Source organism: Neoarius graeffei, chromosome 8 (genome assembly GCF_027579695.1).
Source record: "Neoarius graeffei isolate fNeoGra1 chromosome 8, fNeoGra1.pri, whole genome shotgun sequence".
Classification (NCBI taxonomy): Eukaryota; Metazoa; Chordata; class Actinopteri; order Siluriformes; family Ariidae; genus Neoarius; species Neoarius graeffei.
Window position 1 is genome coordinate 67,080,825 of NC_083576.1, and position 18,565 is coordinate 67,099,389.

The 18,565-nt window shown below is 42.0% G+C and overlaps 1 protein-coding gene across 1 annotated transcript; it reads left to right on the forward strand.

Moving 5' to 3' along the window:
- Positions 1-1,149: 1,149 nt before the first annotated feature.
- cxcl14 (chemokine (C-X-C motif) ligand 14) lies at positions 1,150-7,825 on the forward strand. Its single transcript, XM_060926999.1, has 4 exons — positions 1,150-1,385; positions 3,101-3,206; positions 5,079-5,192; positions 6,446-7,825. Exons 1-4 carry the CDS (start codon positions 1,322-1,324, stop codon positions 6,459-6,461), a joined length of 300 nt encoding a protein of 99 aa, XP_060782982.1. The 5' UTR covers positions 1,150-1,321; the 3' UTR covers positions 6,462-7,825.
- The last annotated feature ends 10,740 nt before the right edge of the window (positions 7,826-18,565 follow it).

The following is an 18,565-nucleotide window of genomic DNA, read 5'->3' on the forward strand; positions in this document are numbered from 1 at the left end:
ACCATTAGAACACTGGAGTGATAGTTGCTGGAAATGGGCCTCTATACACCTATGTAGATATTGCACCAAAAACCAGACATTTGCAGCTAGAATAGTCATTTACCACATTAGCAATGTATAGAGTGGATTTCTGATTAGTTTAAAGTGATCTTCATTGAAAAGAACTGTGCTTTTCTTTCAAAAATAAGCAAATTTCAAAGTGACCCCAAACTTTTGAACGGTAGTGTAAGTCTGTTACTTATTGTGAATATTGGGTTATGATGTCTATGTCTTTCTATGTTATCTATTGTGAAGTTTGGTTCCATAAGTATGTTTGATATGTGGCTGTTTTTTTAAATGCATTATTGTGTTACTTTGAAATTGGAACTCTGAGTTTAAGGAAGGGGCGGCACGGTGGTGTAGTGGTTAGCGCTGTCGCCTCACAGCAAGAAGGTCCGGGTTCGAGCCCCGTGGCCGGTGAGGGCCTTTCTGTGCGGAGTTTGCATGTTCTCCCCGTGTCCGCGTGGGTTTCCTCCGGGTGCTCCGGTTTCCCCCACAGTACAAAGACATGCAGGTTAGGTTAACTGGTGACTCTAAATTGACCGTAGGTGTGAATGTGAGTGTGAATGGTTGTCTGTGTCTATGTGTTAGCCCTGTGATGACCTGGCGACTTGTCCAGGGTGTACCCTGCCTTTCGCCCGTAGTCAGCTGGGATAGGCTCCAGCTTGCCTGCGACCCTGTAGAACAGGATAAAGCGGCTAGAGATAATGAGATGAGATGAGATATATCATCCGCAAACATCATGTTCCATGGTGACTCTTGCCTCACTTCGTCCGTCAAGCTATCCATCACTCTGGCAAACAAGAAAGGACTCAAAGCAGATCCTTGATGGAGTCCCACCTTCACCTTGAACCATTCAGTCGTTCCAACTGCAAACCACAAACATGTACAAGTGTTGAAAATACTCTTGAATGAAATAAGTCCCAAAAAAGGCGTAAAATCTCATTTCAACAAACCTTTAAAATTAGATTTGGTTGTTTTCTTTCTCTCTGATGAAAAAAAAAAAAAAACCACCCAACCCAAATCGTCTATTGAGCTTTGCATATTAATGAGGCGCGAGTGGAGTCTTGTTAAAAGCTGCCGCTCAGGCGCTCAGTCAGATCCAGAAGAGTGTGTGGTCGAGTCGCTTCAACCTTCTGTCAGCTCCTGAGACATACACAAGGCTAGAGTAGACCTGTTTTACACGTTCATGTCACAAGTCTTTGACTTCTGAGAAACAAGACATTAACATTTAGAGCGTGTGAGTGAGTTTGGTGAAGAGAAATAAGGGACCTGCACTGGGATGAGTCGCTGCACAGCTGCGTTACTTCTGCTGGTCATTGCACTTTATTCGCTCAACACAGAAGGTAAACGCTGTCATTTTCTGTTATTTCTGAAAAAAAAAAACTTATCTTTCCTGTCACTGGAGGATTTGTGGTGTTTTTAGTTTTTTTTTCCCTTGGCAACGCCAGTGTTGTGTTGTAAAGAATTTAAACCTCACTTCTGTTTTACAGAATGTTCTGAAAACGTTTGCTTTTTCATTCCCACAATGTTCTGAGAAACAATTCCAGGAAAGTCTTCTTTACTGAAATATATCTTAATATTTGTGGGGGTTTTGTTTTTTGTTTTGAGGGGAGGGGTCTTTGTTTTGTTTGTTTGTTTGTTTGTTTGTTTGTTTGTTTGTTTGTTTGTTTGTTGTGCATTATTATTCACAGAACATTCCTCTAACGTTCTCATAACTTTTAAATAACCTGTGGTGGTTCAGCTCTCTCAGGAACCTTGCTTTGTGTTGTCAAGCTCCTAGAACATTAAGAGAATGTTCTCAGGTCCAACTGCAAGGTTTCCGAGAGTTTTAAGTTATTTAAAGGTTACAAAAGTGCTCAGAAACCTGGTGGTAAACCCCAGAGAATGTTGCCGTAATGTTCTGGTCACTTTTAAATAATTTGATCCTTTCTTTGATCTTATTGCAACATTTGAATAACTTTAACATCTCAGGAACCTTGCGGGAGCCTACAACGGTTTGGAGAATTTTGTGTTTTAAAGTTCTCTGGACACTCAGGAACAGCACTGATCTTGTTAACTAAAATAGAACACTCCTAGAAAGTAATGAACTTGGTCCACCAATTTGTATTTGCCGGAAAGGTATACTTCCTGCACTTTTGCGGGTAAAAAAAATAAATAAAAATACATTTTAAAAGGCTAAAAAGGTCCAAAAGAATAGAAAGATGTACTCATGAGGTCCTGACAATGCATCACAGCAGGTCTACAAGCTACTTGTGGATATCATGAGTCAAGATGACTTGCTTTCATTCTTGCCTTCTGTGTGGATCCATACACGTGCCTGAGTGTGTTTTATAGGAATGTAGTCCAGCTTATTATTAAGTTATCCCTGCTTAGAGCAGCATACCTATTAAACTTTGATTTTTTTTTCTTGTTCTGAGTAAAAACAATTGTTCGAAGCAAAGTTGGCACAGCAGTGGTGTATAGTGGCTCTTTGTGTTGGATGAGTTAGTTTTGGCCACTGGCCTGGGAGGCTGCTGAGTGGAACAGGAGAAGATTGATGGAGCAGAAGATGTAGGTCACGCGCTCCTTTAAAGCCAGCAATCTAAACAGACGTAAACCTTCTACTGACTCGGCAAGGTGGAAACAACCAAATGACAGTTGTGAGCAAATTTGGAAGGATGGTTACTCTTAGGGCAAGGAATAAATATACCTTGTTAGATTGGTACCATCAAGAATGCGTATTTTGCACCTTTAGTACCTTTTTCCTAGGAACGTTCATGTGTAATGAACAAATTAGAGTAATGATCCTTAATTATGTACCATAAATTCTTGTTAAAAGTATCCAAGTACAATATACATACTAAAGGTACAAACATGTGCCTTTAATGGTACCAGTCTAGCAATACAGTTTGGTACCTTTATTTCTGAGAATGTAGGGTCGGTTATTAATACCTCATTGGACGCTGCAGCTGTGCTCTGATTTCATTATTTTGGTTTTTTTTGTCTTCAGAAACACTTATTTTGAAAGTATTTCTGTAACCTTTCTGCATTCAAACAGCTTAGTTTTTTTTCCTCACAGCATACAAATGCAGATGCACCAGGAAAGGCCCCAAGATACGATACAAGGACGTGCAAAAACTTGAAATCAAGCCGAAACATCCTTTCTGCCAGGAGAAGATGATATTGTAAGTTTTTAATCCTCTGTCTTTCTCTCTGACTCGGCATCCTTTGTCATTTTCTTACAGAAAGGATAAGCCATGAGAATGGGAAAATACTAAAAGTAAGGAAATAACCACTGCGTAAAGAGAAAGATATTTGCTGTAGATGGTAACCTACTGGTCGTGTCCATCACTGAGAGCTGGGAAGCTCTGCAGGGGAGTTGCTTACTGCTCATTTATTATTGACCTCATGTTACATTAGAATCAATGAGACTCCAAATGGCATCTCATGTCTTATTTAATTCCCATTATCAGTGTGACTGTTATCTTATTTTGCCTTTTTCCTCATTGCAGTTGAAAAACATATTGTGCTCTTATTTGTTTTAAGTAAATAGTATAATTCTGAAGATTTTAGTAAGAGTTTACATCAACTGTAAAATGTGAAACACAAAAGAAACTAAATTCCAGACTATTAGAGGCTGTAATGCAATTTGGCCAAATATTACTGTGTATTATTAGATTGACTGATTGCAGTTCTGTGAAGTAACAGATATCAATATTCACCTTGTGTACACAGACCAGTATGCTGCTCGGCCTGTTTATACTCGTGTTTTTTGCTGTATTCAAGTCGAAAGCCTGGATGTGCCATACCTCGTAGGATATCAGCTGTGGAAAACTCCTCTTTCAAAAATGTATACACTACTGCCACCTGCTGTTCTTATGAGGCATTTTGAATGCTAGCATATTCAAGAGGAAAAGCAAAGCCTTGCCGAGTTTCCAAAAAGCATCGCAGCATAAAGATCATCGTTAAATGGTAGAGTGAGCAGCACAATGAATGCTCTCTCTCTCCGAGTTAAGATGCTCTTAGTGTTAAGAGGCTTTTAAGAAACCCACCGCCTGTCAGTAGTTTCAGGGATATGTGGAGACGTGAATTATGTACACGATACTTAAAAATGAATCCATGAAAACAAGCATCTTAAATAGAGACATTTCACAGCATTTTAAGTTTCATACTGAGCCGGGTTTCAACGCAAAGCATTCACGAAACTAAGAAAAGCACTTTGTGAACCTGTTAAAGGATTATACAGTTGGTAGTATCTCTCATTCTTTCATAATTATGAGCTTTTTCGTATGAGGTATCTGTGTTTTGAAGTTTAATCTGACAAACATATACATTACATACACATTCTCTTTCTGATCACATTGCCAGTGGAGCTCAGTGTAACCCTGCACAAAAATATCTTTGTATGAACTTGTGGGTCCTAGTCTGAGTGAAAAACAATCTTGCCGACTGCAAAAAGACTCCCACCTCTCTCTCTCTCTCTCTCTCTCTCTCTCTCTCTCTGTGTCTGGCAGCAGACTCGCTCTCACAGTTTAGCATTCTGGAAGCCTCCAAAGCCCCATATTAGTTCTCACTCTCTGTTCTCCAAATGTAGTCAAGAGTTAGGTGTCAGGAGAAGGCCCTGCTGGCTACAGTGCTGAATGATTAAGTAGCAAATGAAAAGGATACTACTGAGCAAAGTCTTAGTCAGCATATTTCATTGGTTTCTGTAACTATTAATCAGTTAGCAGGATTATTATGACTTGGATTTCATCCTGTTACCGAGCAAATGTTAAGCGGGTCAATCTGAGGACAAAGGTAGATTTAACTACACTTTAGCAAATTTACAACGTTATTAGAATGTTATTAGTGCACGTCATAATAATCTCACGCTTCATAATAACAGGACAGGGCTGGCCACAGGCCATATAAGAACATAATAACCAAACAATGTATAAATAGTCTTCTGTTTGCAAATTGTGACTCAATTCATGTCTGTTTTTCCCCTTTCCTTCTCTTTTTACCCATCCCCATGCTCCTTTCTTTTGTTTTCTTGTCTTGCTCTCGCCATTGCTCAGCGTCACCATGGAGAATGTGTCCCGTTTCAAGGGTCAGGAATACTGCCTGCATCCAAGACTGCAGAGCACCAAGAACCTGGTCAAATGGTTTAAGATCATGAAGGACAAGCACAAGTAAATGGCAACAACAACAACAGAACAATATCAAATACAAAATGCACTTGCCTTTGATTGCAATGGATAGCTTATTATTATTATTATTATTATTATTATTATTATTATTATTATTATTATCTCATTATCTCTAGCCGCTTTATCCTTCTACAGGGTCACAGGCAAGCTGGAGCCTATCCCAGCTTATTATTATTAAATTGCAGTAACACATTCCTGTACAGTCCTAGATTTTGACTGAATCAGTGTGTGGTAAAACTCAAATGTAATAAGTTAAGATTTTTTGTAGCAAGGTATTAAGAACCAATACAGTGAGATTTTAATGAAAGAAAATGTAATTGCAATACAGATCTGGGAAAACACATACAAGGAATCTAGACAGGCAAAAAGCATGAAAAAAGAAATATAAAACAAGAACACTCCATGACCAAGAATATAAACCAGAAATACAGTATATACACAGTGTGACTGAGTAATAACAAGGCACAGGTTCCTTCACGGCCAGGAGCCAAGGGAGCAAAATTGACCGTGCTGTCTTAGTGGGCGGATAGCATACTCTGTCTCTCCTGTCAATCACACAGACACTAGCCAATCATAAGCATCTGTGAGCTGATGTAAGATGAATAGATAGCCCTTTCCTCTAAGTGTGTTATCATGTACGGTGATTGACTGGCTTCATGTGTCTGAGCAGAAGCATGTGTTATCACACAACGTCCCCATATGTATTTATATTTCATTTCTATTAATTAATAACTATCTATTCATCCATCCATCCATTATCTGTAACTGCTTATCCTGTACAGGGTCCCAGGCAAGCTGGAGCCTATCCCAGCTGACTATGGGTGAGAGGCGGGGTACACCCTGGACAAGTCGCCAGGTTATCACAGGGCTGACACATAGAGACAAATAACCATTCGCACTCACATTCGCACCTACAGTCAATTAAAAGCCACCAATTAGCCTAACCTGCATGTCTTTGGACTGTGGGGGAAACCGGAGCACCCGGAGGAAATCCACGCGGACACAGGGAGAACATGCAAACTCCACACAAAAAGGCCCCCGTCGGCCACTGGGCTCGAACCCAGACCCTTCTTGCTGTGAGGTGACAGTGCTAACCACTACACCACTGTGCCGCCCCTAATTAATAACTAATGATTTTCTCATTGTATGTTGGCTGACTAGACAGTGGAGTGAATTTTCTCTGGTGTCTGCAATTTCTATTGAAATCAATCATTTTCATGCCATTTGTTTTACAGAGTGTACGAAGCCTAAAATGCCGCAGTGTGAAGAGCGACAGAGGCGGAAATTTCCGTGGAATGTACAAAACTGCCAGTGCATCTGTGGATCAGTAGATGATCAGTTTTCCAAGAATCATGAGGCATTTGCTCAGACAAGCTTACCAAGCACAAGACCTTTTCTTCAGGAACAATGTCTAGGAAGACACTTGTACAAAAAATAATAATATTACTCACCTTTCAAACATAATTGTGGTTCAAAACAAGCAATGCATATTCATTCTAAGTGTTAGACTTGCAAAAAAAAAAGACTAAGAAAGTCTGTGTGAATCAGATTTAGATGCAAGTGATCACTACCTTTTTCGGTGGACTGTTTATGATCTCCTCATGTAGGCTTCACATTTATTTTTTGGTCTGATTCATTGTGTTGTGGTATATAAAAGGGTTCTGCCACAAATATTATTTAACTACCTGAGAGAAGCCATACAATAGTGTACAGTCTTGTACTGTTCAGATGGGTTTTAACAACATAGAGATCTAAAGGGGGTTTTCACTTTCCAAGTTGTTGTCTATACCTGAATACAGCCCATATGCTATTTTGATATGCCAGTAAAGCTAGTTTCATATGTGGTGATATAGAGCACAACCATATTTAAAAAGAGAGTATGTCTGTAAATAAATATATTTTAACTGTTTACTGTGTGCCATACCACCGTACAACAGGTAAAATGAGTCAAAAAATGAATTGTGAGCAAAGCAAATATTTTCTGTTCGGACCGCCAAGAGGGTGCTCATCTTGGCAAATTTGCTAAACCTTTCATTTATATTCATCAACAACCTCGTATAGTTTACCTACAATATCTGAGGCATCATGTGCTCATGCCACTCCATTTTTTCCTCCAAACACTGTTGAGGTTTATCATCTCCATGCAAACATTTCTGAAATCTGAGCATGTGAAATTTGAGGCTTATAATAAGTCAGTTTGTTTACCTAAACCTTTGTATTCAATCCTAGCCCATCATAACCTTTCCACCACCACTGTTCTATGGTCTACATGGGCTTCTTCTATAAGGTTGTTATTATTATTACTCAGGCTTATTTGGTATGACAAGTCTGGTAGTTTATTTCCACTGAATGGAACATCATATAAATCATATGTATGAGAAGTGTGAATCTTATAACTCTGGAACGTTTGGCCTAGGTGATTCATTTAGAATTTCAGAGTAGAATTATACAGTAAACATGTATGTTGTATTATAAAGCTGTATTACTATTTAAATATACGATAACAGAAATATTTCAGCCTTCATGTTTGGGTTTACCCACCAAACACTGCTTCAGTTGCATTCCAAGGAGTGTAATGTACAAAGACAGCAATAAAACTATTTAAATGGCTCTGATTCTGACTCTGTGTTAACTGTTTATTTTAGTCCTGCTTATTTTGTTACATTATAATAAGTATATATTTGATATCAGGGTGACACGATCATGCAACCAATAGCCTTAGGTTCTCTGGAGTTCCTACCATTTCCAAAATAACATGCCTGTAGGTGACCTGGCAACTTTAAAGGGTACCCACAATGAAAAATAAACATCTCCTCTAGCTGCTTTATCCTGTTCCACAGGGTCGCAGGCAAGCTGGAGCCTATCCCAGCTGACTACAGGCAAAAGGCGGGGTACACCCTGGACAAGTCGCCAGGTCATCACAGGGCTGACACATAGACACAGACAACCATTCACACTCACATTCACACCTACTGTCAATTTAGAGTCACCAGTTAACCTAACCTGCATGTCTTTGGACTGTGAGGGAAACCGGAGCACCCAGAGGAAACCCACGCGGACACGGGGAGAACATGCAAACTCCGCACAGAAAGGCCCTCGCCGGCCACGGGGCTCGAACCCAGGACCTTCTTGCTGTGAGGCGACAGCGCTAACCACTACACCACCGTGCCGCCAAAAATAAACATAGGCTAGAAATATATTACAACCCCAATTCCAAAAATGTTGGGACAAAGTACAAATTGTAAATAAAAATGGAATGCAATGATGTGGAAGTTTCAAAATTCCATATTTTATTCAGAATAGAACATAGATGACATATCAAATGTTTAAACTGAGAAAATGTATCATTTAAAGAGAAAAATTAGGTGATTTTAAATTTCATGACAATAACACATCTCAAAAAAGTTGGGACAAGGCCATGTTTACCACTGTGAGACATCCCCTTTTCTCTTTACAACAGTCTGTAAACGTCTGGGGACTGAGGAGACAAGTTGCTCAAGTTTAGGGATAGGAATGTTAACCCATTCTTGTCTAATGTAGGATTCTAGTTGCTCAACTGTCTTAGGTCTTTTTTGTCGTATCTTCCGTTTTATGATGCGCCAAATGTTTTCTATGGGTGAAAGATCTGGACTGCAGGCTGGCCAGTTCAGTACCCGGACCCTTATTCTACGCAGCCATGATGCTGTAATTGATGCAGTATGTGGTTTGGCATTGTCATGTTGGAAAATGCAAGGTCTTCCCTGAAAGAGACGTCGTCTGGATGGGAGCATATGTTGCTCTAGAACCTGGATATACCTTTCAGCATTGATGGTGTCTTTCCAGATGTGTAAGCTGCCCATGCCACACGCACTAATGCAACCCCGTACCATCAGAGATGCAGGCTTCTGAACTGAGCGCTGATAACAACTTGGGTCGTCCTTCTCCTCTTTAGTCCGAATGACACGGCGTCCCTGATTTCCATAAAGAACTTCAAATTTTGATTCGTCTGACCACAGAACAGTTTTCCACTTTGCCACAGTCCATTTTAAATGAGCCTTGGCCCAGAGAAGACGTCTGCGCTTCTGGATCATGTTTAGATACGGCTTCTTCTTTGAACTGAGTTTTAGCTGGCAACGGCGGATGGCACGGTGAATTGTGTTCACAGATAATGTTCTCTGGAAATATTCCTGAGCCCATTTTGTGATTTCCAATACAGAAGCATGCCTGTATATGATGCAGTGCCGTCTAAGGGCCCGAAGATCACGGGCACCCAGTATGGTTTTCTAGCCTTGACCCTTACGCACAGAGATTCTTCCAGATTCTCTGAATCTTTTGATGATATTCTGCACTGTAGATGATGGTATGTTCAAACTCTTTGCAATTTTACACTGTCGAACTCCTTTCTGATATTGCTCCACTATTTGTCGGCGCAGAATTAGGGGGATTGGTGATCCTCTTCCCATCTTTACTTCTGAGAGCCGCTGCCACTCCAAGATGCTCTTTTTATACCCAGTCATGTTAATGACCTATTGCCAATTGACATAATGAGTTGCAATTTGGTCCTCCAGCTGTTCCTTTTTTGTACCTTTAACTTTTCCAGCCTCTTATTGCCCCGTCCCAACTTTTTTGAGATGTGTTGCGGTCATGAAATTTCAAATGAGCCAATATTTGGCATGAAATTTCAAAATGTCTCACTTTCGACATTTGATATGTTGTCTATGTTCTATTGTGAATACAATATCAGTTTTTGAGATTTGTAAATTATTGCATTCCATTTTTATTTACAATTTGTACTTTGTCCCAACTTTTTTGGAATCGGGGTTGTACATATTTTTGCACAAATGCGTGTTGACTAGCCTGTGTTGCCACACTGTGTAGCATAAAGTAGTGCTTTAAAATAATTTTGTATTCCCGATCACTTAAGTTGCACTCAAGGGCGCAGCCATATTGTCATTTTGTGGGTAGAATCAAAGGTCAGCATGACGTCATGTCATTGATAGGGTTCCTGTATCTTCATTGGCCCACTGCTCCTAACACCGTAATGTAGCCGGATGTACCAAACATTGTTGAGAAATGGCAGAGTGCAAAGGCTATAAATAATAAACATAATAATAAGGGAAAGTGTGTGTGTGTGTGTGTGTGTGTGTGTGTGTGTTCCATTGTCAACAACCGAGCAGTGTAAACGACTTACTAAACAGTGGCTACACAACTTGGGAACAGGTCACACTTTTGAAACGCTCTCTTGTGGCAGAAATTCTGTTGTTTGGAAGGACCATTTTGAGCCTGGTTGCTTTGAAAGGAATCTACAAGCTGAACTCTTGGGCTACACAGGTCACATTAGACTCAAACCTGATGCTGTGCCACCAATATCCCAACACCATCCACAGAAAAGGGATTCAGGCAAATGCAGAGCCCCTGATGAGTGTAAAATGTGTTAGTAAATAATCCCATGTTATTTTTTTATAAAGCAAATTAAAAATAAGTGCTGGATAAAAACCCATCTCTCTTATGTAAATAAAGATGCTAATTTTGTTGTCCAATGGTCGTGTTTGAGATGCGTTGCCTTGCACTTACGACCGGGTTCCTTGTGATTGCAAAAGCCAGCAAAACTCAGGTTGATGCATTGCCATATTCTCTTAATATGGAGCTTCGCTCTGCTCCACTATCAGTTCACACTCGGCTTCGTGCTGTCACAAGCCTATATTTAGACCAGCGTTTCTCAACCTTTTTTCAGTCACGGCACCCTTCAGAAGTATGCAAATTCTCAAGGCACCCCCATATAAAATATACGCAGTCACGCTGACCATACGCTGACCCCGGCAGTGACGTTGTGACATGGGAAAGGGGGCCGTGAGACAAATTTTGATGATGCATGAGGTGGCGATGATCTGCATTAGTGTAATTATCATTTTTTGGAATTTTAATTCATTTTATTTATTTCAATGTTAGAATATATAATTTTTTGACGGCACCCCTAACGAAGCCAGATGGCACCCCAGGGTGCCGCAGCACCCCAGTTGAGAAAGACTGATTTAGACCATATAAACCATTGTGGCCCATTGCATGTCTATACCTGTATTCACACACATAATAAATAAATTAGCTTTATAGCTGGTATGGACATACATATATACATAAACATGTACACACACTGAGTTTCTATATGTAGTAGGCTGCTTACCGATTTGCGAGTTTTCCATCTGGTGCTGGCCCTCTCACATCAGGCTACCATGCTATCACAGGCTATCATGGGCTGTATACAGTCCATTTCCAACGCAGGCTTGTGTTCAACATACATTTCCAAACTGGGTTTATCCTTGAAACAATTCAATGACTGTGCCTGTATTATATTGCATAAAAGTTTGTGCTCTTGACAACACAAACATTCAGTGTCCGTTTTCTGCTTGGCACACTTTCCACATCAGCACCAGATAGCTGGCAAACTATCTGACCTGTCTTCCCAACTTTAAACTTGCAAAGCACCACCAATTTCATCATTTAGGATCATCTGATGATTCGCTGCTGAAATCATTTCCCAGATGCGGATAGTCCTTTTTCCGAGGTTCATACAGATATCCAGTTTCTCCGCTATCCATCCTGACTTGAAGGTAGCTCTTTCTCATCATACTAAATCCAGGCTAACAAGTAAGTTTCCATCAGCTACACTTAACTTCTGGTATCTGGCTATCAGTGACTTGATGTCACATCCTGGACGCTGTATTGGTTGTCCATGTGCAATAAAGCTTGACATGCTTTTGGACTTTTAAGCACTTAAAGTTCTTATGATAGCTAATCAGATGGCTGCACTTGTGTGCATCATTATAATTAGGGCTTGTACTATCTATATTGATCATGTTTAAATGCTGTACCATCCATCCATTTTGGCATATCACTACAGTGATGTGGCCGCTCATCAAGGTCTCTAGGGAACATTACAGTAGTGGTTTCCCGTTGCCTTCTACTACTGGATTATTATAGAGGTTTTCTCCTCTCAACTATTCACACTCACATTCACACCTATGGACAATTTAGAGCCACCAGTTAGCCTAACCTGCATGTCTTTGGACTGTGGGGGAAACCGGAGCACCCGGAGGAAACCCACACAGACACGGGGAGAACATGCAAACTCCACACAGAAAGGTCCTCACCAACTGCTGGGCTTGAACCCAGAACCTTCTTGCGGTAAGGTGACAGTGCGAACCACTACACCACCGTGCCAAAATACTGTACAGGTACCCTTTAATTTGCCCCAGTTGTGAAAAAGTATTTGTGTGTATGGATCCCTGTGATTGACTTTCATCTTATCCAGTGTCTATTCCCTTCTTTTGCCCACTGACCAAGATACTGCATTCCAACCACTTACTGTACCAAGATAAAGCTCTTACTGAAGATGAATGAATGTACATTTGTTATCAAACTGTGGCGTTACACTTGCATATCAACAGCAGGTGGCAGTAGTGCAGTGTATGCACATATGTGTATGTGTTAACTGAATTCATGTTATGAATTTCTGATGTTTCCCAGATTCTGCTCTGGAAAAGATCTTTTATTCATGTGCAGTTTGATTTGAAAGGCTAAGACTGTTTTTTTTTAAAAAATGGCTTTTAATGTCACCCTTGGACTCCAGATGTCAAAGAATCTCTCACGTGTCTTTAAACCAAATATATTAAGATTCCCAGGCTTCATTTGAGGTGAAGGAAAGGGGAAGGACAAAGGTAGTTTCTATGCACTGACTACTGTTCAACATAGGGTGGTGCTCTTGATCAGCCTAGGCCAAGGTCATGATGGCGATTAATTCTATATGCTATTGTTAAAAACTGGTAAGTTACCTTACATTAAATTCTTCATAATTAATCATGAGTGCTGTATGGAGATTTGGAAAATAAAGTCTATAAATGTACTTCATGAGGAGTGTTAAACTCACTCACTCAATCACAAAACATTTTCCCAGTAGTCTTTTGGAGCGTCAAGGTGCTCTTTGGGAGACGTCAGGCACTCTGCAATGTTTTTTGAGAGAGCAGCCATTTCCTCAATGGTGTTCTGCCATGGTCACCCTGACTGTCCAATGTTTTGCATATAGTAGACTCATGAACAGAGATATAAGCTCGTTCTAATGATTCCTTCAAGCCTTTAGCTGTTACTCCAAGGTTCTTTTTTCTTTTCTTTTTTTTCTTTTCTTTTTTTTTACCTCATTGAGGATTCTGCATTGGGCTTTTGGAGTAATCTTGGCTGGACACCCACTTCTAGAGGCACAATACGAATTCGTCTCATTTGTCTTGGGTCTTCATCATGTGACCTACTTTTGCTTCATCTTCATCATGTGACCTATTTTTGCTCATTCCAGGAAATACTGTACAGCTTGGACTTCAAAACAGCTCAAACACATACCCCTTAAATATGTCCCCTTTTCAAATTTGTATATTTTAGATTCTTTTTTAGGGCGGCACGGTGGTGTAGTGGTTAGCACTGTCACCTCACAGCAAGAAGGTCCGGGTTCGAGTCCCGTGGCCGGCGAGGGCCTTTCTGTGTGGAGTTTGCATGTTCTCCCCGTGTCCGCGTGGGTTTCCTCCGGGTGCTCCGGTTTCCCCCACAGTCCAAAGACATGCAGGTTAGGTTAGCTGGTGACTCTAAATTGACCGTAGGTGTGAATGTGAGTGTGAATGGTTGTCTGTGTCTATGTGTCAGCCCTGTGATGACCTGGTGACTTGTCCAGGGTGTACCCCGCCTTTCGCCCGTAGTCAGCTGGGATAGGCTCCAGCTTGCCTGCGACCCTGTGGAACAGGATAAAGCGGCTAGAGATAATGAGATGAGATGAGATGAGATGAGATGAGATGAGATGAGATGAGATGAGATGAGATGAGATGATTCTGACTGATGAATATCTAAACCCATTGAGATTGCTTTGTAACCCCTTCCAGCTTGATGCAAGTCAACAATTCTTGATTTTAGGTCTTCTGAGACCTTTTTTTTTTTGTAAGGTATGGTTCACATCAGCAGATGCTTCTTGTGAATAACAAACTCAAAATGTTTGAGTGTCAAAGTAGTTCTAACCCACAGCTCCAAACTTGTTTCACTGATAGGACTCCAGGTTCTCCTGGAGTTTCCTGACTCCAAGTAGCTGTTGTTGAAGTTATTAGGAGTTCTTTACTTTTTTCCAACAAACACTCTGTATGTTTGAATGATGTATTCAATGTGAACAAGAACAAAGCAATAATTAGTGTGTTATTAGTTAGAACAGATTCTGTTTGCTCATTGTTGTAACTTAGATGAAAACCAGACCATGTTTTCAGATAAATACAGGCAATCCAAAGGGTTCACTTACTTTTTCTTGCCATTTTAAAAGAAAATTAATTAACAGCTACAATAATGGTGTTTTTACGTGTTCATTCCTATTTCTTTAAAAGAAAATAAAGGGATCTTACACAAGTGATTGATTTCAAAAGAAACATGTGACTGCTGAACAGATCAGGAGATTATAAAATGAATGTTTGAATAGCTCCATTTAACTCTAGGTATTACACTAGAGCAGAAACTAGTTAGAGAAACGAGAAACTAGTTAGTAAACTAGAAACTGAGTTAAAGTCTTATTTGCAGTGTCACAAATAAGCTTTACAACTGCTCCTGACAGGACAACAATTTTAACAAATATCCAAGTTGCCTTTACACTGAAATTTTTAGCTCCTGCTTTTGTTGGTAGAGAGACGAAAGAAACATTTAAGGAAAACTCCACTCTGAAACACATTAAATATATCTATATTGAGATATTTGTCATGTATTTAGAGGTTCCGGTGCTGATTTATTGGTTGGTATGGTATTCTTGTTATTCCTGTGAGAAGTTATGACTATCTACCATGTTGATGATGTCTCAGAGGAAGATTGCTAGAGTAGGTACAATGGTGATTAATAGGAGAAAAAAATTAAAGTCTCAAACATAAGGGATGGGCAGTATGGTGGTGCAGTATACTCTCAGAAAACAAAGTACATTATTGTAGCTTTAGGGGTACAATGGCTTGTCACTGGGGCAGTACCCTCTAAGGTACTTATTTGTACCATTTATAGACTGATTGGGAACACGTATGTACCTTTTTGACCCTAAAAAGGTACACATAGTTAGCTTGAAGTCCAATAATGAGCCCTAGGGGGTGCATCAGTGTAGATTGTATCTTTGGGGATAGAAATGGATTCCTCCTGTACCCTTATTTCTGATAGTGTAATTAATATCATCACCTCAGAGCAAGCAGGTTCTGGGTTCGAACCTAGTTGATTTTGAAGTTGAAATCTGAAGCTAATATGTTTGAGCAGTGTGTACAGACAAGGAGCTGAGATTGAATAAATGACTAAAGTGTTGCTGCATCAGTCACTGCAAAGGTTTAATCATAAATCCCACTGCACAACTATCAGCAAGTAGTGCATAGCATTGTGTGTAACGTTGCCATGTTGATGACTTTTTAAAAAGTCTCAAAATTTCATACATTCACCTGTAGTCGCTTATCCCATACAGGGTCGCAGGAGACTATCCCAGTTGACTATGGGCAAGAGGCCGGGCTGGACAAGTCAGCAGGTCATTGCAGGGCTGACACAAACAACCATTCACACTCAATTTAGAGCCACCAGTTAGCCTAACCTGCATGTCTTTAGGCTGTGGTGGAAACCCATGCAGACACAGGGAGAACATGCAAACTCCACACAGAAAGGCCCTCATCGGCTGCTGGGTTTGAACCCAGGACCTTCTTGCTGTGAGTTAACAGTGCTAGCCACTGTGCCGCCCTAAAAAGTTCAATCCATCCATTATCTGTAGCCGCTTATCCTGTCCTACAGGGTCGCAGGCAAGCTGGGGCCTATCCCAGCTGACTATGGGCGAGAGGCGGGGCACACCCTGGACAAGTCGCCAGGTCATCGCAGGGCTGACACATAGACACAGCTACGGTCAATTTAGAGCCACCAATTAGCCTAACCTGCATGTCTTTGGACTGTGGTGGAAACCCGTGCAGACACAGGGAGAACATGCAAACTCCACACAGAAAGGCCCTCATCGGCTGCTGGGTTTGAACCCAGGACCTTCTTGCTGTGAGTTAACAGTGCTAACCACTGTGCCGCCCTCAAAAGTTCAATCCATCCATTATCTGTAGCCACTTATCCTGTCCTACAGGGTCGCAGGCAAGCTGGGGCCTATCCCAGCTGACTATGGGCGAGAGGCGGGGCACACCCTGGACAAGTCGCCAGGTCATCGCAGGGCTGACACATAGACACAGCTACGGTCAATTTAGAGCCACCAATTAGCCTAAACTGCATGTCTTTGGACTGTGGTGGAAACCCGTGCAGACACAGGAAGAACATGCAAACTCCACACAGAAAGACCCTTATCAGCTGCTGGATTTGAACCCAGGACCTTCTCGCTGTGAGTTAACAGTGCTAACCACCGTGCCGCCCTCAAAAGTTCAATCCATACACCCATTAGCTGTAGCTGCTTATCCTGTCCTATAGGGTCGCAGGCAAGCTGGAGCCTATCCCAGCTGACTATGGGCAAGAGGTGGGGCACACCCTGGACAAATCGCCAGGTCATCACAGGGCTGACACATAGACACAGACAACCATTCACACACATTCACACCTACGGTCATTTTAGATCCACCAATTAGCCTAACCTGCATGTCTTTGGACTGTGGCGGAAACCCACGCAGGCACAGGGAGAACATGCAAACTCCACACAGAAAGGCCCTCGTCAGCCACTGGGCTTGAACCCGGACCTTCTTGCTGTGAGTTAACAGTGCTAACCACTGTGCCGCCTTCAAAAGCTCAATCCATCCATTATCTGTAGCGCTTATCCTGTCCTACAGGGTCACAGGCAAGCTGGAGCCTATCCCAGCTGACTATGGGTGAAAGGCGGGGTACATCCTGGACAAGGGCTGACACATAGAGACAAACAACCATTCATACTCAGTCAATTTAGAGCCACCAATTAGCCTAACCTGCATGTCTTTGGACTGGGGGAAACCGGAGCACCCGGAGGAAACCTACATGAACACGAAGAGAGCTTGCAAACTCCATACAGAAAGGCCCTCGTCAGGCACTGGGCTTGAACCCAGGACCTTCTTGCTGTGAGGCGACAGTGCTAACCACCGTGCCACCCTCAAAAATTCAATCCGTCCATTATCTGTAGCGCTTATCCTGTCCTACAGGGTCGCAAGCAAGCTGGAGCCTATCCCAGCTGACTATGGGTGAGAGGCGGGGTACACCCTGGACAAGTCGCCAGGTCATAGACACAGACAACCATTCATAGTCAGTCAATTTAGAGCCACCAATTAGCCTAACCTGCATGTCTTTGGACTGTGGGAGAAACCAGAGCAAACCTACACAAACACGAAGAGAGCGTCCAAACTCCATACAGAAAGGCCCTCGTCAGCCACTGGGTTTGAACCCAGGACCTTCTTGCTGTGAGGCGACAGTGCTAACCACCGTGCCACCCTCAAAAGTTCAATCCGTCCTTTATCTGTAGCGCTTATCCTGTCCTACAGGGTCGCAAGCAAGCTGGAGCCTATCCCAGCTGACTATGGGTGAGAGGCGGGGTACACCCTGAACAAGTCGCCAGGTCATAGACACAGACAACCATTCATACTCAGTCAATTTAGAGCCACCAATTAGCCTAACCTGCATGTCTTTGGACTGGGGGAAACCGGAGCACCCGGAGGAAACCTACATGAACACGAAGAGAGCGTGCAAACTCCATACAGAAAGGCCCTCGTCAGCCACTGGGCTTGAACCCAGGACCTTCTTGCTGTGAGGCAACAGTGCTAACCACCGTGCCATCCTCAAAAGTTCAATCCATCCATTATCTGTAGCCACTTATCCTGTCCTACAGGGTCACAGGCAAGCTGGAGCCTATCCCAGCTGACTATGGGTGAGAGGCGGGGTACACCCTGGACAAATCGCCAGGTCATAGACACAGACAACCATTCATACTCAGTCAATTTAGAGCCACCAATTAGCCTAACCTGCATGTCTTTGGACTGTGGGAGAAACCAGAGCAAACCTACACGAACATGAAGAGAGCGTCCAAACTCCATACAGAAAAGCCCTCATCAGCCACTGGGCTTGAACCCAGGACCTTCTTGCTGTGAGGCAACAGTGCTAACCACCATGCCGCCCTCAAAAGTTCAATCTATCCATTATCTGTAGCTGCTTATCCTGTACTACAGGGTTGCAAGCAAGCTGGAGCCTATCCCAGCTGACTATGGGTGAGAGGCGGGGTACACCCTGGACAAATCGCCAGGTCATAGACACAGACAACCATTCATACTCAGTCAATTTAGAGCCACCAATTAGCCTAACCTGCATGTCTTTGGACTGTGGGAGAAACCGGAGCAAACCTACACGAA

Bases quoted from the DNA above. Each gene is read 5' to 3' on its own strand.
- cxcl14 (XM_060926999.1), top strand. From the start codon at position 1,322: ATGAGTCGCTGCACAGCTGCGTTACTTCTGCTGGTCATTGCACTTTAT. The intron at 1,386-3,100 runs GTAAACGCTGTC...TTTTCCTCACAG, and splicing joins TTATTCGCTCAACACAGAAG to CATACAAATGCAGATGCACC. The intron at 3,207-5,078 runs GTAAGTTTTTAA...GCCATTGCTCAG, and splicing joins TGCCAGGAGAAGATGATATT to CGTCACCATGGAGAATGTGT.